A 26,772-nucleotide genomic window follows, 5' to 3' on the forward strand; every position below is an offset into this window, starting at 1 on the left:
TATAGAAATATGTATAAAGTTTCCATCCCCCTGTTCTGATAGCTCATTTAGAGAATATATCGACACGTGCTTGATAAACTAGATACTTAGGTCCAATAATAATATATGCATAAGTGTCACGTTAAAGAATTGTATTTGTATGTACATTCGTAATTAAAAACAACTCTCTTAACTGAATCGCTTATGATTTTTTATCATATAGATATATCGAGTAATGGATTATTCGTGTATAAATATATGCTGGTTAAAAATTAAATAATTCTTATATATTCTTATATCGCATTAAAAACTCTCGAACTTAGCTCATTGAGCTTAACTTAGAAATCCTCGGATCTTACTTCTTACATCACGGGGAAAACGCTGGGTTAAATCTATCGATTATGAAATATTTCTCTCTCTCTCTCTATCTCTCTCTCTAAAGTTAAATCCAAGTCCAAAGGACTCGAAGGGGTCGAATCAGCTGATTCGCAAGACTTTCCGTGACTCATTTGGGACACACAGAAATCGCGTTTACAGGTCCACTTCTGCGTCTTTCGCAATTCGCTGTGCAGCAAGTGAAGTTGCGAAATTACCAGAATTTTATAACGGCTCATTGTAACGGAACAAACAAACACTCGTTGCATAATATTACATCCCGTCCGTCGTCGAATTCGCGACGTGTACGATGCATTCCTTTTTGCACTCGAAAGTTTAATTCCTTTCCCTTTCCTCTCTTTGTGCCACATGAACGTCGGAATGTTCATCGCGTCATTAAAGTGTCATTAGTTACGCCATTATTGTTATTAGATGAGTCCCTCACAGCCGAACAAAGTGGAATCGAATAAACTTATGAACATAAATTACGGGGTCAGTGATAATTTACTGGTGCGACGACGACGACAGCGCACGAAAGCGAATGTCGAAGAGAAAGAGAGAAAGAGAAAGAGAGAGAAAGAGGGAGAAAGAGACCTCAGGCACATAATGATAGTGAAAGGATCGTGACTTTGCCATTGGTTGCGAGGGAAACCGGCGCTATTATGCGTGATTCGCGCTCGTTCGCCTCGCTCGACGATCGGCTGTTCACCTATGACAGTCGCAAAATGAACAACTTGGATCGAATCGGAAGTTTCCGGAGTTTCCGCAGATTAACTGTCATTCGTATGAAAGTAAAAAGTCTCTCCGTGAAAAGCGTAGGCGTCGTCCAAATTACCCTGATTATTATTTCTACAATTCCGTGTTATACAACGAGCTTTCGGTCGCGATATCGAAACATCGCGCGTGGAATGTGGAAAGGAGATATCTTTTTTTATTCTCTATAATTTTGTACAAAAAGCGGCCAAGCGACTCTATAGAACTTTCAAAAATTCCTTTACGCGAATGACAGTTGACGAGTGATTATTATTATTATATTTCGTGGTAACGAGCAGGTCATCAGCCTTTGTCATCGATTTTCGTTGCGAGGGATTGCAATTTCGAAATTATTATAATTTCGGTGAACTTTGAACTTTCTTGTCACATGGACAAGGCAAAATACATTTTTCGCGGATAAGTATAGAGATCACTTTCGTTCTGTAACGTCGAAACCTGTACTTGTATATATAGAAAATTTTACCGGTTTCAAGCAGAGCGAGATCTAATCCTTGATTACGAGAAGGCAAGGCACACAGATGTGGGGATTGATCCTTTACGTGGAGATTGCGTTGTGTTCCGCGTCGCGGCAGTTTTCCGCGGTCAGGATCTTCGGCTGGTTCGCGATCAGCGTTTTCGTAACATCCGGACACAGGGTGATTCTGGAAAAAAAAAAGGGGAAAATCAGAGGATGAGTTTACGCAATGCATGTAAGAGCCCGATTACTTAACTATTGTATAATTATTTGTGATATATGTGCGCCTCTTTACGTCTATGTCTCTTTAAATGTCAACGGCTCGCTCGTCCATTCGTACTGATCAGTAAGTACACTCTTTTCTTTTCAAATGTCGCTGTCGAAACACTCGAATGTACAGTGCGCGGGTTGCATAGCAAACGAACGAACTACGAGAAGCTCATAAAGTCACAACGAATTATAAAGATACGAGTGAGCAGAAAGAGATATGCGAAATAACATTTGAAGTGGAAAATAAAAATATTTATGCTATATTTCTTCTACTAGATTATAAATGGTATATTAATGTGCAAAAATTCTTTTACAGATGTCGAATAATTTATTCTTTTTGCAGACTTGAAATCAAAGTAATTATTTTTCTCGTCAACCGCGTAAAATCTATATTATTTTTACAAATTTTTACTTATTTAATTTATTTCTCTGTTTACGATTTACATCTCTTAAATTTTGGTTCACGATTATTAAATCGTGCTAGAAATCATTATCTTAATCAATTTGGCAATATCAATTTTTGTACAAGTTTTTCTATGCATTTGCACATAATGTTTTCTCTTTAAACAAAACCCTATTTAAACGAGCATTAGTAACAGCCTACGCGTGACATATGCTTATCACCAGCGACGAGAAATGATGTATAATCAGAATATTAATGACTTTCTAAAGCTCGCAGCAAGGACATCGCGTGCATCCGGATATATCGCGTGTTCAGGGACCTCGGGTAATCAGATCTTTTAGAGATATTACATCATCGACAGAGAAATAAGAATCGCGAGATAAGAAATATACAAAATTCTTACTCATGATTAGTCTCCAGATTTCTGATGGTCAACGAATCGATGTAGGCCCGCGGTGTGTGAAGCAGCCTCCACGTGAGCGGATTGAAGACCGAGGTCTGATACTCCCAGGTGATCTCGACCGAGTTCGGCCTGCCCACGATGTCTCCGGACAGGACGATCGTGTGCGTACTACCGGGCTCGTAATATTTCGAAGCTGAGCTCAACTGCATCTTCTCGGTCTTCTTGCCGTTCGCGCCGATCGCGCGAACGACAAACATTCCGACCTCCCCGCCGTATGACAAGCTCTCGTCCGTGTTCGAGATATTTATCGTCACCTTGTAGTGGCCCTCTATTATCGGAAATTATTTAGAGATAAATATATTATACATATCTCTATTTTTTCTCCGATATATAGCTACGAGAAATCTTAATATTCTCTTCTTTTCATGATATATTGCAAACTTTTAGGGAAACGCATAATTAATTTTGTGATATTCATTTAGCTCGACGCGACCAAAGATTAAGCGATTGTATGATTCGCGTACGTGTGTGATCTATAATAAAAACGAGTCATTATACTAACTGCAAAACGGTCTGTCACGTCCGGTCATGAGATATACGGCCGCGTGATAGTTTCCGGGCTGAGCGTCCAGTCCAAATCTTGGACAATATTGGTTTACACAGTCGAAACAACTGCCCTCCTGGAACTTGTCCCAAGAGTTACACGGCACAGCTAAGAACGGACAGGGGCTGTTTATGCTTTCGATAAAGTACTCGTAACTGCGGATATGATTGCATCCTAAAAATCTCTTGATTCCTGAATGAAACGTTTTAATCCCGCATTAATTTCTCTCCCTTTTCATATAATATCGTATATATGAATTAAATCGAAGATCTACCTCGAAAGAAACTACCGCGTTCCAAGGTGATGGAATTGAGTACACCTTCGTTACAGCCCGGCTGATTGCGGCCACCATTTGGATAGAAATCGATGTGCGCTACCGGTTGCGTAATGCCGAGGCCGCCGCTGATAAAAGGATTGCAATCCGTGTGAATTGCTGTCACGAATGCCGCATCCGTCGGGTCCAGTCTGACCATCGGCGAGGTGTTGCTGAAGTGTGGTTCCGCCGGATCGAGGCCTTGTGAGTAAACATTAGCGAACATCGATCGTTCAATGCAAAGATTTAGATAAGAATTTCAAATAAATATGTAACAAGGAGAAAACCAACTCTGCGTCGAGAAAGTGCAAATATAATATTCAAAGATAAGGACAATCTAAGGCTTTTCCTAATAGAGACAATTTTATCTCGAGCTACATATTCTTTCTCTTTCAAACAAATTTCACGATATATACGAGAAGATTAGTGAAAGATCCTTATGTCTTGCATCTTTTTGTGTCTTTAATTAAATATCAATACAGGATGATCTATAACGAGAGTGAAAAACTTAGACAGCTTGTTCGAGAGGTCACTTTAAGTAAAAAATGTTATATGAACTTAGGTCCTCTATTTCAATTAGTTATAGAACTACAAGAGATCAAAGTTTTATATTTAATATCTATTTACAATCCAAAAAACAAAATATATTCTATTTATAAATTAACAATTATTATTGAAAAATAACAATGATCTCATCCTGAACAAGCTATCGAAGTTTTTTACACTCGTTGTAAATCACCCTGTATATTCCTAACGAACGAAAATGCTATAACTCGGCAATAACAGTCGTTGCGTAACTGTCACGACAAGAATTCTGAATCAATGTCTCGAGTGAAAATGTCAAGTCGAAGGCTATCAAGGACTATGTCGTTCTTAGGGTTACCTCTCTACAATTTTTTTTAAATAGCCATACGCGTCTCGGTCGACTTGCAAAACGTACGCACGCGGTTCGTCTCACGTAAGGGTTACCAAACGTTCCGCCGTATAACACTGATATTATCGTATTGCGTAAAGACGGAAGTTATTTTGCGGTTTACCGAGAGACAATAAATTAATAATAAGTTCGCGAAAGAAAGTCGTTCGTTACACTCGCATTACTCTCGCGTCAGTGCGTTACTTCCGAATGTTCCTACAAATTTACACGTGAACTTTATCGAGGATACTTGGGCGTATAAAAGGCGTATTCATTTATACGCAACGAGAGACTCGAAGGTGAAGGTTTCGTTAATCTTCCCTCGCCCGCGGCTGATAATATCCCATTATCTTCCTCGTCCTTGTTCGGAGACACCGAGGCCTATTCTCCTGCTATCCTCCTGCCACTTCTTGGGACAACGTGCTCTCTTATTCCGGTTGTTTACCGCAATCTCGTCTCCGGACGCACGTCCAGAAGCACGTCTTTCTTCGTCTCCATCTTCGCTGAGAGCGTCCTGCTTCTGTATACCGAGTTAGGTATTAACCCCTCGTTTCTCACCCTCGTTAGGGGGACGTTCTTCCTCGCCGAAGGGTAAACACCGAGGCGGAGAGAGAACGTCGATTCGTCAACCCTCGGCGAATTCTGCGGCCTCGCTTTCGCGGCCATTATTAAACCCCGCCGTCGTCCTTGTTAACACACTTCGCGTCTCCTTCTGTTATCCTGGTAGTTCCCGATGGGATCGATAGCTTACGTAACGACCAAACCCGTCCACCTCCAATCGGGCACGTTCGATTCCATCGATTGCGAGACGGGGGAGGAATGGGGAGGAATTTCGCGAAGAAGCTCCTTCCCTGAACTTCACGCGCCTTCGCGTTTTCCTGTCAATTTTATGTAATAAAGTACGTACCTAGTCGGAGTCACGCGTAAAGAATGGGAGAGAATGGGAATAATCGTTCCAGCTGATGGCTATTTGTACTCCGGACTTGCGATATTCTCCCAATTTCCGTGATGTTATGGCGAATCGTAAATCGGGCTCGGAGCGAATATCTCGGGTGCTATATATCGGCACGTCGTTACATAAATCCATCGATGGCACGAATCACGCAGGAAGGTATTTTACGAAAGTATTTTACGATCGGTGCTTTTACGATCGTCCGATCCTCTATTTGCCTCTTGCAGCGAATAGTATTGTAGCTCGTCCTCTCCAAGTCTTCGGCTCGTTACGTTCGCGAAAATTTCACCGATCCTTTAAATGATAAACTCGTGTAACGGAGTCTCTTATAGAAAGTTGAAACGAACGTTCTGTTGAATATCATATACGCGTACGCGATATAATGAAATAGGTAAATATTTTTCTTATCCCTCACCTCTCTTTACGCATTCATATATTTTCGCCAATCTTGGCTGTTGTCATTTTTATATACGATCTATAAAAATAAAATGACGTGACATCTTCTTCGACCTGAGGTTCGAAGAGAATTAAAAGATAAGGGTATAGATAGAATGAGCGAAAAAGTTTCGATAAGTTATAGAGTGCGATATCAAGTTTCTCATTATTATTCCTACTAATTAACAATTTTTTCAAGATTTATATAAAACGTCAGGACTGGCCCATCCGACTTTTTCGAGCGAGATACTCCTGCGACAACTACTAGCCTGATCATCCGCGATTCAATCGGCTATCTCCGTAATGCTCCGAGCTGTTTGCAACCGCAGGAGGGGACAAACGACCGGCTCCGACATTGATCGTCAGAAAAATGAGAGAAAGGAGAAAAAGAAAGATACGCGTGTGTTTGTGCGCACACGCGGTTACGTACGCATTTCTTTTGCAAATTTGCATACCTCTGTCACTCATTTCACTCCTGCGTTTGCCTTCTTCCTCATCTCACACTTTCCTGCGTTACGAACGCTTCTTCTTAAAGCGTCCCCTCCGCGTAAAGAGGCTCTCGACATCTCCTTCTGTCGCAATCGCTCCTTCAATCTCGCGTGAAAACATTTCTTATTGCGCGCGTAATCCTCGAGGAGATTATTTAATCAAGTTCTCGGAGAGTTCAGAAACAATTGACAGAGGTAAGAATCGGAGATACGAAAGCTTTCTCGTGTTTCTCTCTCGAGAAACCACAATTATTTAATTAGTACCTGTGATCCGACCGAGCTTATAGTCGTATCGGTTGCTCAAGGTGTAGCCGACGTAGCCGCAAGTGTGGGCACCCAGACTGTGTCCGATGCAATGCATCTTCGAGGACGGTATCCCGCCGATCTCGATCAGCTGATACGCCAGACGAGCTGTCATCGCGCCCACGAGCCGCGTGTTGGCCACAGCCTGCGTGTAGGGTGGTCCAGCACCGGTGAGCCAATTTACGATCACGACATTACAGTCCTCTCGTGTCAGTAGTTCCTTCATCGTTCTCTGACCGATTAAGATGTTCATTAATAATAAATGTACGATCATAGTAGAAGGAAAAATCAGAGGTAAGTTTCTGGAGGTAACAAGATTTTACGAAATTAAAATTAAAACCTTTCTAATTGTTTGTTAATATTTCATTAATTTCTCTCTCTCTCTCTCTCTCTCTCTCTCTCTCTCTCTCTCTCTCTCTCTCTCTCTCTCTCCTCTCTAATATTCTTTATAAATATGTTTTATTTCATCTCTATAAAATTTGAAATGATCTCGCGACATACTCACCAGGACCCAAGTCTTGTCGCCGTTGTCAAGGAAGCCATGAATGATGAAATAAAAATTGTTCTTCTTGTTCAAGGGCATTTCCTGGATAGTTTCGAAGTCATCAATCTTAAACTCGTAGGTCCGATCGGCTTGTTTGCGCGTGTGAAGGGTGTAACGGGGATTGATGCTGTCCGGGCGTGCCGGAAACGTGGACACTGGTCGGTTTTCTCCGGACCAGGGTGCCCCGATATAGAAGCAACCGTACGGATCGAAGCATCGCCACATGTACCATTCTAATTAAATATTTTTACTCTTTATTTATGGCTACATAACGAAGGATTGAGTGAGATCTGAATTTAATTTATTTAATTTATTAATATATTAATTTAATTTATTTAACTCGAAAATTGATTTTCAAGTTCTTAAAATAGGGTAGATAACTATTGTTTTGAAATCTTTGGAACCTGTATATAAATAAAAGATAATTATTCATACTTTTAAAATTAATTCAATATTATGCAAAAAATATTTATAATATAATTACAAATACGAACATGTTTTTAATAGCACTTGTGGATTAAATAATATGCACCCATATATACCTATAGTTGGATTACTCGAAATGATTTTTATATTTTTATGTATAAAAAATTTTTAATTTTTTTTATTCTTAATCATTTTTATAAATTTCAACACGCACAACTTTCAAAAAAGATTTTGTAAAGAAACTGTAACTTAAAATGCTATCCAACGCATTTTAAAGCTTTGCGAGTCATTTGCATTTCAATCAACTACATTGAAAAATCCGTCATAAATAAGAAAGGATAGAAATGTAGAGTGTGTGTGTTTTACATAAGTCTCGAAGAAACCGATCGAAAAGAATCGGCCAAGACTTCTTGTTAGGAATTTCGTGCCACCCTATATACAATTTCGACAGATAGTGCGTCACTGACACAAATAAACATACGTATCTAACTGATTTGTGTCCGCCGTCCTTTACTATATATCGACCAACAAGAGTTTCGAGAAAACATTATATTACGAATTATTCTTTCAGGGGTTATCAGACGCGTTCACGATATATCTTCACGCGCCGCTCTATCAGTTCCTCGAAAATCATGTTTTGTCTCCCTATTGGATCAGCAATTAACGCGATCGCACGTGACAGTAAACTTCATTTTCTTTATTAGGGTGATTCCCTTCCGACAAAAGAGAGTTCGAGTTTATTTTCTTATCTATTCACACGCATATTTAATGCAATTTTTGTATCATTTTATTAGCGCAAAAAAAAATATTCTTTTTTTATCTGACAGATCAAACAGAAGATTTTTCAAAAGCGAAGCTGACACTTACGATCGTCCAGATCGAATTTATTCTCCTTCTCTTCCGGCGACAAGGTCGTGGTGGTGATATTCTCGGCTGCACTGACGTTTTTCACGTCCGTTTTTTCGGGCAAGGTGGCCATTATGTTGGCTGTGTAGGCCAGCACGAACAGAGTTTCGTTGAGGAACATGTTGAAATATTCTTCGGGTTGACGAGAGCGTTCACTATATATGTATATCTCGGTTGGTTTTGGTAAACCTGCGCGGTTTTCACGGTTTTTATCTCGTCTTTGTTATGTATTATACGATAGATATTACATGCCGAATGTTCGATTTGTACTTGACATAACAATCGGCATGGAAGTGAATGAAGAATCAAACTCTCGTCTCGATGAAAAATATGTATAAAGTAAATTAGATTTATCACAGTTATCTGCCTTAACGTTTCTTCCGCGAGATTAAGAGTTACAGATGATTAAGAACACTTTTCTCTTTATTCCGCTTTACTGTAGTCTCTCGCGAGGAATATCGATGCGATACACATAAACAACCGAGGATCCCGGATTATCGGTCGATTGAAGACGAGAGAAAACACACTTTTTCGCTCCAGACTCGTATAGAAAGAAACGTTGTCGGGACGTCCTTGGTTGTTGACTGTGTTCAAAGATCTCGTGAGCACTCTAAATGTCTCTCTGTCTCATCGGCGGGACGATTCGTCACTGCCGGCTACTGTAAGTAAGTCGCGCGCGATATCAGTAATAATAATGAAAAATCGATTGACGTAAAGGCGGCTCGTGATAGTACTCGTGCCGGCGACGGTCCCGACATTAAACCATCCGTCTCTCGGAATAAACGAAATTTTATATCGCGCCACACACCAATTGACAGCGTTATCTCGAATTGTTAATATATATATCTCGTCGATATTCTTCTTAAAAATCTTGAAGCGCGCGCACGTAATTAATAAAAAATTATATTTATTTACACGACTTTTAAAACTGTGTTACATATAAATTTAGATTTAATCTAAACAATATTTAGATTTAATTAAAGATAGTTCTTTAAAAAAGAATATCCGTCTTCGTCGTCGGATAATTTTCGAATCGCGCTGAAAACAACTCTTGTCCGGTTCTCCAGTTCGAACCGGCCCGGTTACGTCTAGAGAAATATCGACAGACACTCGTAGAAGCGACGACACGGTCACGGTCAAGCGTCCTCGATGATCCCGGGTCCACTGATCGACACTAATCACTCAAATTTCTGCTGACTCAAGTGAACTTCATGCGTTTTCGCCCCACTCCCGGAGGAGCGCTCAGCTGTTCTCTTTCCCGGAGAGCGCTCTTATCCGGTTTCAAGACGGAAACAGGAGGTGGCCATTTCAGTAATAAGTTCTTCCAAAATTTTTTGTGTGTGGTATATTTACAAAACAACGTCGCGAAAAAAAATTATCGCGAGAAATTTTATTTTACGTCTCTCTATTAATGTTTTTAAAAAAGATTTCTATGTATTGTGCACAATTGCAAGAGTATTGGGAACTGTGTGATACGATATATTCACTATTAATACTTTAAAGCAGTTTATACACTATCTCAAGAATATTTCCCAAAAGTTTGATTAATTCCGTGAAATTCCTGAATTTTCTGCTCCGAAACCACCGTCGAACATTTGGAGCTCTTGTCGACGTGTTGGCTGGTTTTCGACTAACTAAGAGCGGCCTGAAAGACGAGTCATTAAACGAAATACCATTTTCACAGAATCCCACGGGATGTCGTTGAGAGACCCTTCAAAAGGACCGCCCTTTTTGTGGCGGCCGCCTTGTTCGTGGAAGCGCGTCTCTTCCCGGACAATGCGAGACGATAAATCCGCCGGTGGTCCAGCGGCTAATTAAACCGGATCAAAGTCACTTAAAGTGTTCGTTAAGTCGTCCTCATTTTCTGCTTGTCTCAAATAGCGCGACGAGCGTTCTCCACATCGTTAAGGTGCAAAAAAGCTTTCATCGAAGAATTTTTGTAGGAGCAACAAGCGGAAGAGAGCTTCGGGTTGCATCGGGTTCGATCTTTATTCGTCAAAGGTATAGACGAGAATGATTTATGCGGGGACTACAATCTAGATTTTTCTGGCTTTGTTGGAATTTTAGAGCACATTCTTCTAGAAAAACGTATGCAACGTGGAAAATAAACTGTTGACGTTGGAAGAAGATGTATTTACGACTAGAATTATTATATATAATATATTTTATAATTATAAATTTAATTTTATTTAAATTTTATTTATAATACATATATATTAAATTAATAAATTTTATTTAAATAAAATATATATAAAGAGAAATATATGAAAATTTTCAAGGAAATTCTTAGCTGAGGGAGAGATTCTCGCGCAAATGTTTCTCTCGACGATTAAACGAAACACAAACTCCATTGTACAAAGTCCGGCGAGAAAGAGAATACGGAGCGAGTCTGGCACATCAAGGACTGGGACAACACAAGAGCCCCTTTCCGGTGTGAAAAGGTATATCGAACCGATCGATATACGGGTTGGGTCGAGAGCCATAGAATTGGCGCGCCGCCCTATGGGGTGCCGTCGACCCGTCGATGGGGCTGCTGCTGGCTGGCTGTTTGTGCGTAAACGAAGCCCCGCGTATTCCCCCAAACATCCCCCTTCGCGAGAGTCACCCCCGGGTTGAAAATCGGCCTCCTGGCCGATCGTGAATCCCTAATACCGCGCACCCCCGAGACGTCTCGCGTGTTACCCAGGAAATGTCTCTCGCCGCGTTGCCCCGGGAAACGTCTCTCGCGAAATACGAGACGCGGTCTAATAGACACTCCTATGGGGACTCCTGGCCGTTTCTGCGGACTTGATAGCCGAATCGTACGACTGTTGCATCGTGATTACCGCGAAAAGTATGAATGACAGCCGCGGCGCGGATCGCGTTCCGGAGGAAGGGTTGCAACCCCCGAGCGCTACAAGAGAGGGATCCCGATTCTCCCGCGACTGTGTATCCCATAGTGAGTTTTAAAATTCACGACGCAAAGTGTATTTACTTCACGCATATATTTCAAGTGCAAAGTTATTAGAATTGTGTGTGTGGGTGTATCAAGTCACATCCGAGATTATGTACAATTTTAATATATCAAATGTACGATAAAAGACGCTATTATTATGTCTGACGGACTCGTCGATTTACAGAAAAAAACGTGTTTCTCGTCTCGTTTCATCGGTCGATTAACCACATGAATAACATACATATATATGTTATTGCACGCGCGAAAGTAAACGGCGAGATGATGAATGGCGAGAAAGGGAGGCCAGAGGGGCTCGAAATGCAAAGGCGTTGTTTTCTCAAGCGCGTGGGCAGCATAACCGCGGCTCTTTAATGATACGGAACGACAGATCGCCGCCCCCCTTTGACCTTGAGGGAGCCCTTGAAACGCTCTTGCCAACCCTTGCTACCCTGTTACATTGCCCTATCCAATCCCCATCCATTTATTCATTCATGCGCCACCGTGCAAGGTGTCCTTCGGGCTCGGCCGAGCCGTGTAAAGTGATTTACGTCGCAACGTAAAGCGACCCATACATTTGTTCACATACGTACGTACACATACGAAGCGCCCGTTCAGCTAAATTGCTAATTATCTATCGGAGCTCGGCCGCAACTAACCAACGTTGCACTTTGCGTAACGTTTATGAAGCAACGACGCTATATACCGCGTGCCATTATATAATTATAGTGTATCTTATTTCTCGCTTATTATGAGATGTATAATTATTTTTCTATTTATAATCTTTCTTAAAAGAGAGAGTTTCTATTATTTTTTTTCTTCATTTACTATCTTTTATTTAAAATTTAAACAGTAGCTAGTTGTTACTCTTTGCATGTTTTCCCTGATTTTATTTGTTAGCACGATTGTTAAAAGTCGCTTCTATGGTTAAAGGACAGTTTACTTAAGCACGTTTAATTTCGCGATGCGAAATTAAATGAATATTTATTAATACGACGATAACGTGTGTAAACTTAATATATATAGACGTTAATTGTTTTCTTTTCCCTCTATCTCCCTCTATTTTTTTTTGCGTCAAAATTTGTTATTCAATGAAACGTGCGTCAAATGCGTTTCGGTGAAGACTTGTACTTTGCACCGTTGATCTACCATCGTTCGCACTTATATATGCTTATTCCGGGCAATGTACATCAGATAACGTATATTATTGCGTTGTCGGGACGTAGGTCGATTGAGCGACAATATTTGTTTTTTTCTTTCGCGCAAAAGTAGATAAAACTGTCAATTTCACGCAAAAAGCAGAAAAGATTAATATAATCATTTATATATAAACATTCTAATTGCTTTAAATCGATACTGTTATCCCGAGTGGAATAACAGTAAAATTTGGCTTCGTGAAAAAAATAACTTATCGAGTGCAAACAGTAAATAATAATGCTGCTAAAACGAGGGTTATCGATCAAACTATTGGAATCCGACATGAACGAGATGGGCGATACGCGACAAAAGTATCTCTCCAAAATTTCGCAATCGATCGCGAATGCACTTTGTACATTGACAAAGTTCGCGGTCTGTATCGAACGTCTTCATCGAAATCTGACAGCGCAACAAGAGACAGAGAATTTATAACATTGACAATGACTTAAAGCTAAACGCTTCGTGTATAAACCTCGTTACATCGAATAGAAAAATATTGAAAAGAGAATAACAAATTCAGTTTTTGTTTTGCCGGATTTTCTCTCGCTCTTATTCATCCCTTCGCGTTCCTCCCTCGTCCTCTCGCCCTTCGCTTGTCAAACGCGCGAGAGCCTTTGTAGGGTCGCGCACTTCGATCCAAACACCTCGTTCGTCTTCATGGAACCCTGTTCCACTCGCCGACACGTGTCCGTCTGGGGTTGCGTAACCCTTTGAACGTGCGATGGGTGCCCGACGTGCAAGAACCCGGACGCGACAAGTTTATTTATTAATAACCGCGCGCCGCTCGATTAAAGTCGTATATCAAGCGCCAATTCCGTGGGATCGTCATGCAAAATTCAATGGCACGGCACGAATCCTTCATTTTTTCACTAGGCGAACATGAATACACTGAAGCGAGGCGTCGCGACGCCGGCTTTGTGCGTGTATAGTGCGTTCCGCATCGTTAACCAAGGTGAAATTTCATTTCCGGCCCGCGCGTGGACTGTGAACCAGAAAATTGTGCTTCGATTCGGATTTTCTCTCGATAAAAAAACTTGAATTTATTAGCAATTTAAGGAGATATTTTTCATCAGATTAGAGTTTCGAAATCCAAATGGATCAACTTTTAAGCTGCAGTTAGTTTTAAGGACCAGTTGTATAGAGTAACATTTTTTTTTAAATTTAACATCGAACGTCAAAAAAGCAAAGAGACGTGGAAACTTTGCGATCGAGGATGCTTTCGTGAAATTTCATTCAATCGCGGTCGTAATAAGGAATTAATTAATTAATTATACGAAGATACAATATTTGAATAGAAAACGAGATGCAATGTGCGAGGAAACGAGATGAAAAATTCGGATTAAAAAAAAACTGATGATTAAATGATATTAGTATCGACTATTTCTTTATCATTTCCAGTTTTCATAACGTGTTTTTGCAAATGCCGATTTGCGTAATCAAACTAGAGATAAAATTACTTTCTTGCAAAGTGAAATTACAATATCTTGATATTATAATTATATATATTATTATAATCAATATCTATATACATATATCTTATTATATTTATATAATTGATATTACAATTATATATCTTATATATATAATTATATTATATTACAAATATATCTAATAGATAATCTTGATACTGCTGCAATATATACTGAGAGAACTTTCTGAGAGAATTTTCTCTTAGAATTTACTCTGAAAATTATGGTAATTGTGGGACAATATGGTATGGAAAGAATTTTATGAGAATTTCTCTGATTAATATTTATCACAATAAAAATAATAATATCTATATCTATCACAATAAAATATAAAATATGTTTGACTAATTTTACTATGCAGTTTCATAAAATTCTTTCCATACCATATTGTTCCACGATTACCATGATTTTCAGGGTAAATTCGAAGAGAAAATTCTCTTTGTGTATAATATATAATAGAATATATTTAGCAAGTTTATAATTATATATATTAACGCGATAAACGAACATTGCATATGGAAAAGTCGCCTGTTCTTTCTATTCCCACCAAGGAAGACGATAGTGCCAGATGGACAATTTCACACGATTGCTCAAGCATGCGATTAGGCTCTCGACGCCGAGTTGCGCCATCGCCCTTTCGGTAGGGATTACGATGTAACAGGGCCGAAGAGTCCCCAAAATACTTACATGCGTGTTCTAAGACCCTGTGAACACGGCCCTTCGCGTGACGGCCCTAAAGGGGTCAACGTGCGACTCGTTTGTAATTCCAAGGCGCGTCCGGAACGCGCCTTCGTCGACAACGAACGTGTCGCCGTCGAAGGGAAGTCGGTTGGTGACATCGATTAGGAGAGCATATCCCGGAGAATGCTCTCTAGATAGGCTGCATTCTGTAGAAATCCAGAGAGAGAGATAATTCTTCTTTATATATATATATATATATATATATATATATATATATATTTTACATCATGTAAGATATCGATCGTGAGAGAAGCGAAGCTTAATACAGAGATCGCTGCTTCTTCCTCTCTCTCTCTCTTGTTTCTTCTTTCAATTATCGAAGATTATTAATTAGATTTGCGTCGCTGAAGATATAAAAAAAATATACGCGAATTTTCGAAATTTTGGAATGCAAAGCAATCCTTAGTGCAATCTGCGAGATGTTATGATTATTTCCGCATCCGGAGGAAAAAATAGAATGTTTTACGGATCGAAAAAATCAATTTTATTAAAGTGAAGTTTGATTTTACCCGCTATGGCTATTTTATTCTTCTCCCCAATTTTAATACAATGCAAGTTTATAAATACGCATAGAAAGTAGCATAGTTTCTTACGCGTTTTTTCCCCTCTCATTCTTGTATTAATAATTTAACCGCGATAAAAATTGAAGATATAAATTGAAGATGCCGTGATAAATCATCTTCTGTTAGCGAGTTTGTTTGTGATATGCTCGCGGGAAACCGACTATCGAGAGATCGCGATCTCAAAAATTTGTCGACCGGTTCATGGTATCCTGTTAAACTTCAACGTTGGTTTGACTTTCACTTCTCGAAGCCCTTGGCAAAACTGCTATGGAGATAAGCTATCCTTCGTCGCTGAGAGAGTCGAGCGCGAGATCCTATATACATCGAAAGTATCCCTTTCACCTATAACACAACGCGCTATCGCTGCTGTTGCTAATTAAATTTTTCAAGACTACAAATTTCATTTTCCAATTAAATTTTTAAGTCAAATTCCATTTAATCGCATAATCTTGCGCTGCAAATTATTACACGATCTTTAAATATGTGATCAAGTTTGCAAAGCTTTATTGCTTGCTGTTTCAAGACCATTTTTACGGCATCGTACAATATCATATTAACGATATATGTATTATAAACACACGTATATGTATACATTATAATATTTTTATATTAATGCAAACATATGCCAAATTCGCTGAGGAATCCTGGTGAACCGAGAATTGTTGCATTCGCTCGGTGCATCCATGTCGCGCTGCACATTGGCGGTTTCCTCGCCGCGGTTATATTACATTAACGTTGTTCCGGAAAGTTCGCAAATACGCCATATAATACAGGAGGGCCGTTACAGGAGGGCGGATCTCTTTCTCAGGATTGCCGAAGGGCTTCCGCACGTGTTTCGACCAGTCCTTTCTTCATGGTTCCCTAGTAAAAGTGCGTAGGCGTATGCCCTTTAGGGATTAAGAGTCGTGAATTCCCCATAAAAGGGCTCTCTCTCGAGGGGCTCTCTCGAGACTGCAAGAGGGTGTCCCGCGGAATTTTCGCAGCCACCCGGGTTGCCCCTCGCGACTCATGGATTCCTGTTGCGTTAGTTTATCTTTAAATCAGCGTTAAGCGCCTCGCCCGTAATCCCTTGTTTATACCGTCTCGTCGCCGACAAAAGGGTCGGTCGTCCGCGTCCGACGTTCGGTGAGAACGAAAGTGGCTCTCCTCTCCGTGCCAGGGAGCGTGCACGACTGCGCATGAATACTAATTGGCATCGAGGAAGATGGAATTAGGCAATCATCTCCGCGTGGAGGATACCGCGTGCACGAGGAGCGATTAGGGTGATTACGGGCCCTAAAGCGGAGCCGTAGGGCGCGAGAACGCCTATGTATACAATATATATGAATTATGAATCTGTAAAATTGATGCATCGGAAAGATGTAAGTAGAAGTCACGGTTTAAATCGATTTGATTCCTATTCTCGAGATTTATCGGGACGAAGAATTATATATGGCTCGATCTATCTTAATTGCAATTTATTTGATCTACTATTTACTATACATATATAGTGTTGCAAGTTATAGTGCAGTGTATAGTGAATGCTTTTAGTTTGTTAGAAAAATTGATAAAATTAATAAATGACAGAAAAAGAAGACTTGAGCGACTTTAGAGAAGTGTTTACGAATAATAATTTAATTTAATTGTTATATATAATTTAATTTAATTGTTCAGGACCCAGAGAGAGGTCTCGTCTTTATACATTCGATTTATAAATTAGGAATACCTGATGTTAATCTTTATAGGATTCCTCTTTTAAGATAAGAGGATTCTTTTGGTGTCTATTTTAGAACAGAATATTCCAAAAATAAGTTGGAAATTTTTAAAATGAGAACACAATTTTTTCAATGTATGACTGAATGAATAAGTTCGAAATTTTAAATTGTCATCGAATATTTTGCGTTTTTTATCAATTTCCGGATGACTCGATCAGGAAATTATGGCATGATCGCAGTTTCGCGACTAGCATGAAAAGCGAGACAGAACGCGATTTGTCATGGTGTTTGTTACGTGTATTGATTTACGAAAAATTTCAATTTGCGTTCGATATCTTTCGCTTCGCAAATGTTTGCAAATTTAATAGTCTCTTTTTATAAAACGAGATGCAAACCTATAAATATTTTTCCATTATTTTACAATAGTAAAATAACGCACTGAAATAATTAATTTATTTTTACATTAACAAAAAAGTACATTATTTTACAGCATACAGGCAAAGAAAGATCATTAAAAAAACATTGACATAATACATATAAACTGAACATGAAACACGAATGCTGGGTCCTGAATGAGTAAATTAAATTACACGTTATTTATTAGTGAACACTAAAATCGCTCAAGTCTTCTTTTTTAAGGCACTTGTTATTAACTTCATCTATTCTTTTAATAAACTAAAACTATTCAGTGACAAACATTTGGACTGCACTATAAATTGCAAAACTATATAACTATATACGTTGCTGCAACAATATAATCATATAACATCAAATAAAGTCTGCATAAAAGAAACATATTATTTGTTATTAACAAATAATATATTCTTAATTTTAAAGGACAATTCTAGAAATGCTTAAGAATATCTCTCTCTTAAGAAGGAGTTTATAGTATACAGTTTCCTTACTTCGAAAATACAATTTTTTTTCGATGCACGCACGTAATTAACATGAAATTATTTCTGTTATCTGCATTTTAATATACATATATATTTTTCTACAAGAAGAAAGAAAAGCAAAATTGTTTGGATCGCATAAACTTCTCTCATTTTCATTCCTATATTAATCCTTCTGTCAATTCATAATTTTACATTTTTCATTTATAATTTATAGCTATACCAAATGTGTGTTCTCCGCACATTGCATTGCGATAATTTCTTTATAGCTACTGGGCATTGAACATTCCTTTTCTTCGTATTTCAAGAGGGTTCCGAATACAAAGGCTCTTTGCATTTTGTTTCGGGCGAAGAAAAGTTCCGCCACATTTTTAACATTTAAAGTTGCTTTGGGTACCCGAGTATCTGTTCATTAACATAAGGATTAAATGATGATTACCTGTGTCAGGACCGGTCGAGCTCTGACGAGCGTCTCTTTCACGAATGCGAACATCGAAAAATCGTGGAAAAGTGCGTTTTTTTTTCTCGACTACGGAAGAACGCGGAATCAGGAAACCATGGAAGCTTCATCGTGAGAAATTCCCTTACCGGGCTCACCGAATCGTCCTGATTGGCCTTGCGGGCCTACATAAACCCTACCATGAAATTGCGTTTGCCTCGTGGCAAGGATGTCAACGGTATCAGGAAATCATGATCCGATCGTCCCACATTTCCGGCCGAGACCGGTCGAAAAGAGTCTTCGTTCATCTTGACCGGATCTTTTTCTCATCATCTCCTAAATTCTCTCTAACAATTAATTAACTCATTAATACTCGGACTTTATATTCGAGAAAGCTGATAAACATTAGTGTTCACATTCTACAAAACGTATATTTGTATATATGAAAAACGTGGATTATAGTATATTCTGTGAGATACATAAATATTTACGAATCTCTCCTGATCTATCACTGATTCATTTAAACCTGAATTGTTCTGTCTTCCCTTTGTCATTTCGCCTCGCAGAAATTCGCACAGTTGCGACTTCTCTCTAAGATAATAAAAGTGTTATTGCGCTATCTCGTTTCGCTCATCGGATCCTCCATCAGGCACAAGGTGCTCAACAGGGCAATGTCAGGTCGGTCGATGGCCTCGTAAATTATCCAGGTTTGTCGCACGGACAGAAACGAATAGACATCGCGGATATTAGGATATTATGACGGCGAGAGAGAGAAAGAGAGAGAAAGAGAAAGAGAGACGCAGCGATGGCCCGCGGTTGCTTTCTGATCTCCTGAGGACCTCTGACGCCTTTCGGCGCTGATACCACAAGCTGGATCCCGCGTATTGTGCGTACGTCAAACAACACGCGACGATGGCGCGAAAAAAGTGTATACATTTTAAGAATGCAAACTATTTTTCTTCTTTTCGACTTTGCGTTCCTTCTTCTTTCTTCTCTCTCTTCTTCTTTTTTTCTCTTTTCTTTCTCTCTTCTCCTTGAAAGAAATTATGTTTAAGTAACAATAAGCGCTTTATTTAAATAAGATATGTATGCATGATACTATTTAAAGATTTGTTTCCTTTCAAAATAATAGTGTACGAATATAAAAAAAAATTTTTTTATTAGAAAATTTATTTAACTGAAGTTGTTAATTATGTTCGAGAAAGTATATATCCGTTATTTCTATTATTATTTCAGCCTCTCGAATATTCCCAAGTGAGACGTTCGAACAACAAGGCTTCAAGTTTTTCTGTAGTTTTTCTGATATTATTTCATATATTGACAGTCAAATTCCTGACTCAGTGTCGATTTCTGATTGGTTGTCGAAATCGAACGCTCGACACTTGGATTGTTATTGGTCACGGATCACGGACTGTCTGTGCTTATTGTAGGTAGAACGAAATATCTGGCTCATCGCAAATCATTGTGCGATTAGCTTTCATCAGGAGTACATACTTACGTTTAATTATAATACTTCCAATTATTAATACTAATGATATAAATAAATGTGATAAATAAGAAACTCGTAAGCCAACTGAACGCACTCCAGATCTTGAATTACGACAGTGAAAAAATTGTGTGATACTTTATTGTACGAGGCTTCCTTTCATGATGAAAGCATAATTTCATCGAGAGTACATACTTACGTTCAATTATTAATAATTAATAATTATTTATATCATTAGTAAGTATAAACGAAAATACTATATATAGTTCAAATAATAATCTGTGAACAGTGATAGCAAATGTCATTCATATAATATTCATAGGTAATTTATATAAATTTAAATTAGGCTTAACTTTTATCTATATTTGTCTATATTTTGAAATTTTCGGTATCATCTGTTCGTGTACAATACTTTCTTGACAATTCGCCTCTATTCCCTCCAACCCTTTTATTCAACAAATTACATAGCATGTTTTAATTATTTGCTTTATTTCGCTAGGTTACTCTTTATCTTAATTTTAAATGATTTTTAATTTCTTCTCTTATTTCATCCATTGACATTGACTATGTCAATCGGAAGATTTTTAGGGGACAAAATATTTTCGAAAGGTTGCGAAAGATTTGAAGATGAACCGCATCCTAATAAAAAACTAAACACATAAACAATCATTTTTGTACAATATATTGTCGTTCCGTAATGAAGAAGATAACGAAATCTATATACTAATATACATTTACGAAAATTGTTATAATAGAACATCAACACAATCGAACAAGTTTTGAACAGTTTTTAAAGGAAGGATTTATACTTTATATTCTTGATTTATACTTTATATTTGAATTTTTCTATCTAAAAAATTTTTAAATAATTACGAAATAATATGATTAACACAAAATAATAACTTACGCTGAAAGATTGCAATGATACAAAGTCTTCTTGCAGAGCATGCTCTGCATGGTTGTGCAGATTTTGTAATCAATGTACTATTAAAATGTATAATCGATGAATTTTTGGCTCGTCTTAAAATATCAGAAATTGATACTGTTTTGACGCGGACCCTGTCGACGCATCCTTATTTTATGTATATCATATTAAAAAATTTGTACGCTGGTGTCTGCATGGTACCAAAAGATTCTGTAATCAATGTACTATTAAAATGTATAATCGATGAATTTTTGGCTCGTCTTAAAATATTAGAAATTGATACTTTATTACCGCTGACCCTATGCGACGCAACATTATTTTATGTATATCAAGTTAAAAAATTTGTACGCTGGTGTCTGTTTGGTACCAAATGATTCTATAATCAATGTACTATTAAAATGTATAATCGATGAATTTTTGGCTCGTCTTAAAATATTAGAAATTGATACTTTTTTGACGCGGACCCTGTGCGACGCATCCTTATTTTATGTTTATCGTATTAAAAAATTTGTACGCTGGTGTCTGCATGGTACCAAAAGATTCTGTAATTAATGTACTATTAAAATGTATAATCGATGAATTTTTGGCTCGTCTTAAAATATTAGAAAATCATACTTTTTTGACGCGGACTCTGTGCGACGCATCCTTATTTTATGTTTATCGTATTAAAAAATTTGTACGCTGGTGTCTGCATGGTACCAAAAGATTCTGTAATGAATGTACTATTAAAATGTATAATCGATGAATTTTTGGCTCGTCTTAAAATATTAGAAATTGATACATTTATGCCGCTGACCCACTGCGACGCATCCTTAATTTATGTATAGCAAATGAAAAAATTGGTACGCTGTTGTTTGCTTGGTACCAAAAGATTTTGTAATCAATGTACTATTTAAATGTATAATCGATGAATTTTTGGCTCGTCTTAAAATATTAGAAATTGATACTTTTTTGACGCGGAGCCTGTCGACGCATCCTTATTTTATGTTTATCATATTAAAAAATTTGTACGCTGGTGTCTGCATGGTACCAAAAGATTCTGTAATCAATGCACTATTAAAATGTATAATCGATGAATTTTTGGCTCGTCTTAAAATATTAGAAATTGATACATTTATGCCGCTGACCCTATGCGACGCATCCTTAATTTATGTATAGCAAATGAAAAAGTTTGTACGCTGTTGTCTGCTTGGTACCAAAAGATTTTGTAATCAATGTACTATTAAAATGTATAATCGATGAATTTTTGGCTCGTCTTAAAATATTGGAAATCGATACTTTTTACCGCTGACCCTATGCGACGCAACCTTATTTTATGTATATCAAGTTAAAAAATTTGTACGCTGGTGTCTGTGTGGTACCAAATGATTCTGTAATCAATGTACTATTAAAATGTATAATCGATGAATTTTTGGCTCGTCTTAAAATATTAGAAATCGATACTTTTTTACCGCTGACCCTATGCGACGCAACATTATTTTATGTATATCAAGTTAAAAAATTTGTACGCTGGTGTCTGTTTGGTACCAAATGATTCTATAATCAATGTACTATTAAAATGTATAATCGATGAATTTTTGGCTCGTCTCAAAATATTAGTAATTGATACTTTTTTACCGCTGACCCTATGCGACGCATCCTTAATTTATGTATAGCAAATAAAAAAGTTTGTACGCTGTTGTCTGCTTGGTACCAAAAGATTCTGTAATCAATGTACTATTAAAATGTATAATCGATGAATTTTTGGCTCGTCTTAAAATATTAGAAATTGATACATTTATGCCGCTGACCCTATGCGACGCATCCTTAATTTATGTATAGCAAATAAAAAAGTTTGTACGCTGGTGTCTGTTTGGTACCAAATGATTCTATAATCAATGTACTATTAAAATGTATAATCGATGAATTTTTGGCTCGTCTTAAAATATTAGAAATTGATACATTTATGCCGCTGACCCTATGCGACGCATCCTTAATTTATGTATAGCAAATGAAAAAGTTTGTACGCTGTTGTCTGCTTGGTACCAAAAGATTTTGTAATCAATGTACTATTAAAATGTATAATCGATGAATTTTTGGCTCGTCTTAAAATATTGGAAATCGATACTTTTTATCGCTGACCCTATGCGACGCAACCTTATTTTATGTATATCAAGTTAAAAAATTTGTACGCTGTTGTCTGCTTGGTACCAAAAGATTTTGTAATCAATGTACTATTATAATGTATAATCGATGAATTTTTGGCTCGTCTTAAAATATTAGATATTGATACTTTTTTGACGCGGACCCTGTCGACGCATCCTTATTTTATGTTTATCAGATTAAAAAATTTGTACGCTGGTGTCTGCATGGTACCAAAAGATTCTGTAATTAATGTACTATTAAAATGTATAATCGATGAATTTTTGGCTCGTCTTAAAATATTAGAAATTGATACTTTATTACCGCTGACCCTATGCGACGCAACATTATTTTATGTATATCAAGTTAAAAAATTTGTACGCTGGTGTCTGTTTGGTACCAAATGATTCTATAATCAATGTACTATTAAAATGTATAATCGATGAATTTTTGGCTCGTCTTAAAATATTAAAAATTTTATTATACTTTTTTACCGCTGACCCTATGCGACGCATCCTTAATTTATGTATAGCAAACGAAAAAGTTTGTACGCTGTTGTCTGCTTGGTATCAAAAGATTCTGTAATCAATGTACTATTAAAATGTATAATCGATGAATTTTTGGCTCGTCTTAAAATATTAGAAATCGATACTTTTTTGACGCGGACCCTGTGCGAGGCATCCTTATTTTTTGTTTATCGTATTAAAAAATTTGTACGCTGATGTCTGCATGGTACCAAAAGATTCTGTAATCAATGTACTATTAAAATGTATAATCGATGAATTTTTGGCTCTTCTTAAAATATTAGAAATTGATACTTTTTTGACGCGGACCCTGTGCGACGCATCCTTATTTTATGTTTATCGTATTAAAAAATTTGTACGCTGGTGTCTGCATGGTACCAAAAGATTCTGTAATTAATGTACTATTAAAATGTATAATCGATGAATTTTTGGCTCGTCTTAAAATATTAGAAATTGATACTTTATTACCGCTGACCCTATGCGACGCAACATTATTTTATGTATATCAAGTTAAAAAATTTGTACGCTGGTGTCTGCATGGTACCAAAAGATTCTGTAATCAATGTACTATTAAAATGTATAATCGATGAATTTTTGGCTCGTCTTAAAATATTAGAAATGGATACATTTATGCCGCTGACCCTATGCGACGCATCCTTAATTTATGTATAGCAAATGAAAAAGTTTGTACGCTGCTGTCTGCTTGGTACCAAAAGATTTTGTAATCAATGTACTATTAAAATGTATAATCGATGAATTTTTGGCTCGTCTTAAAATATTAGAAATCGATACTCTTTTACCGCTGACCACATGCGAGCAAGCTTATTTTATGTATATCAAGTTAAAAAATTTGTACGCTGGTGTCTGTTTGGTACCAAAAGATTCTGTAATCAATGTACTATTAAAATGTATAATCGATGAATTTTTGGCTCGTCTTAAAATATTAGAAATTGATACTTTTTTGACGCGGATCCTGTGCGAGGCATACTTATTTTATGTTTATCGTATTAAAAAATTTGTACGCTGATGTCTGCATGGTACCAAAAGATTCTGTATTCAATGTACTATTAAAATGTATAATCGATGAATTTTTGGCTCGTCTTAAAATATTAGAAATCGATACTCTTTTACCGCTGACCACATGCGAGCAAGCTTATTTTATGTATATCAAGTTAAAAAATTTGTACGCTGGTGTCTGTTTGGTACCAAAAGATTCTGTAATCAATGTACTATTAAAATGTATAATCGATGAATTTTTGGCTCGTCTTAAAATATTAGAAATCGATACTATTTTGACGCGGACCCTGTGCGAGGCATCCTTATTTTTTGTTTATCGTATTAAAAAATTTGTACGCTGATGTCTGCATGGTACCAAAAGATTCTGTATTCAATGTACTATTAAAATGTATAATCGATGAATTTTTGGCTCTTCTTAAAATATTAGAAATTGATACTTTTTTGACGCGGACCCTGTGCGACGCATCTTTATTTTATGTTTATCGTATTAAAAAATTTGTACGCTGGTGTCTGCATGGTACCAAAAGATTCTGTAATTAATGTACTATTAAAATGTATAATCGATGAATTTTTGGCTCGTCTTAAAATATTAGAAATTGATACTTTATTACCGCTGACCCTATGCGACGCAACATTATTTTATATCAAGTTAAAAAATTTGTACGCTGGTGTCTGCATGGTACCAAAAGATTCTGTAATCAATGTACTATTAAAATGTATAATCGATGAATTTTTGGCTCGTCTTAAAATATTAGAAATTGATACATTTATGCCGCTGACCCTATGCGACGCATCCTTAATTTATGTATAGCAAATGAAAAAGTTTGTACGCTGCTGTCTGCTTGGTACCAAAAGATTTTGTAATCAATGTACTATTAAAATGTATAATCGATGAATTTTTGGCTCGTCTTAAAATATTAGAAATCGATACTTTTTTGACGCGGACCCTGTGCGAGGCATACTTATTTTATGTTTATCGTATTAAAAAATTTGTACGCTGATGTCTGCATGGTACCAAAAGATTCAATGTACTATTAAAATGTATAATCGATGAATTTTTGGCTCGTCTTAAAATATTAGAAATCGATACTCTTTTACCGCTGACCACATGCGAGCAAGCTTATTTTATGTATATCAAGTTAAAAAATTTGTACGCTGGTGTCTGTTTGGTACCAAATGATTCTATAATCAATGTACTATTAAAATGTATAATCGATGAATTTTTGGCTCGTCTTAAAATATTAAAAATTTATACTTTTTTACCGCTGACCCTATGCGACGCATCCTTAATTTATGTATAGCAAACGAAAAAGTTTGTACGCTGTTGTCTGCTTGGTATCAAAAGATTCTGTAATCAATGTACTATTAAAATGTATAATCGATGAATTTTTGGCTCGTCTTAAAATATTAGAAATTGATACTTTATTACCGCTGACCCTATGCGACGCAACATTATTTTATGTATATCAAGTTAAAAAATTTGTACGCTGGTGTCTGCATGGTACCAAAAGATTCTGTAATCAATGTACTATTAAAATGTATAATCGATGAATTTTTGGCTCGTCTTAAAATATTAGAAATTGATACATTTTTACCGCTGACCCTATGCGACGCATCCTTAATTTATGTATAGCAAACGAAAAAGTTTGTACGCTGTTGTCTGCTTGGTATCAAAAGATTCTGTAATCAATGTACTATTAAAATGTATAATCGATGAATTTTTGGCTCGTCTTAAAATATTAGAAATCGATACTTTTTTGACGCGGACCCTGTGCGAGGCATCCTTATTTTTTGTTTATCGTATTAAAAAATTTGTACGCTGATGTCTGCATGGTACCAAAAGATTCTGTAATCAATGTACTATTAAAATGTATAATCGATGAATTTTTGGCTCTTCTTAAAATATTAGAAATTGATACTTTTTTGACGCGGACCCTGTGCGACGCATCCTTATTTTATGTTTATCGTATTAAAAAATTTGTACGCTGGTGTCTGCATGGTACCAAAAGATTCTGTATTCAATGTACTATTAAAATGTATAATCGATGAATTTTTGGCTCTTCTTAAAATATTAGAAATTGATACTTTTTTGACGCGGACCCTGTGCGACGCATCTTTATTTTATGTTTATCGTATTAAAAAATTTGTACGCTGGTGTCTGCATGGTACCAAAAGATTCTGTAATCAATGTACTATTAAAATGTATAATCGATGAATTTTTGGCTCGTC

At 37.1% G+C, this 26,772-nt stretch overlaps 1 protein-coding gene across 1 annotated transcript; it reads right to left on the bottom strand.

Annotated features, from left to right (window-relative positions):
* Positions 1-116: 116 nt before the first annotated feature.
* On the bottom strand, positions 117-10,311 carry LOC145938925 (pancreatic lipase-related protein 2). Its single transcript, XM_083042835.1, has 7 exons — positions 8,504-10,311; positions 7,172-7,443; positions 6,628-6,898; positions 3,537-3,776; positions 3,221-3,454; positions 2,659-2,986; positions 117-1,769 (listed from the first exon to the last, which is right to left on the bottom strand). Exons 1-7 carry the CDS (start codon positions 8,661-8,663, stop codon positions 1,664-1,666), a joined length of 1,611 nt encoding a protein of 536 aa, XP_082898961.1. The 5' UTR covers positions 8,664-10,311; the 3' UTR covers positions 117-1,663.
* Positions 10,312-26,772: the final 16,461 nt, after the last annotated feature.

Source organism: Prenolepis imparis, unplaced genomic scaffold, assembly GCF_030444845.1.
Source record: "Prenolepis imparis isolate NDT839.2.m4 unplaced genomic scaffold, iyPreImpa1.0 SCAF_7, whole genome shotgun sequence".
Classification (NCBI taxonomy): Eukaryota; Metazoa; Arthropoda; class Insecta; order Hymenoptera; family Formicidae; genus Prenolepis; species Prenolepis imparis.

Excerpts from the sequence above, each read along its gene's own strand:
- LOC145938925 (XM_083042835.1), bottom strand. The coding sequence starts at position 8,663 with ATGTTCCTCAACGAAACTCTGTTCGTGCTGGCCTACACAGCCAACATA. Across the intron at positions 3,777-6,627 it reads TAAGCTCGGTCGGATCACAG|GCCTCGATCCGGCGGAACCA; the intron begins GTACTAATTAAA and ends TTTACTCACAAG. Across the intron at positions 3,455-3,536 it reads ACGCGGTAGTTTCTTTCGAG|GAATCAAGAGATTTTTAGGA; the intron begins GTAGATCTTCGA and ends CGTTTCATTCAG.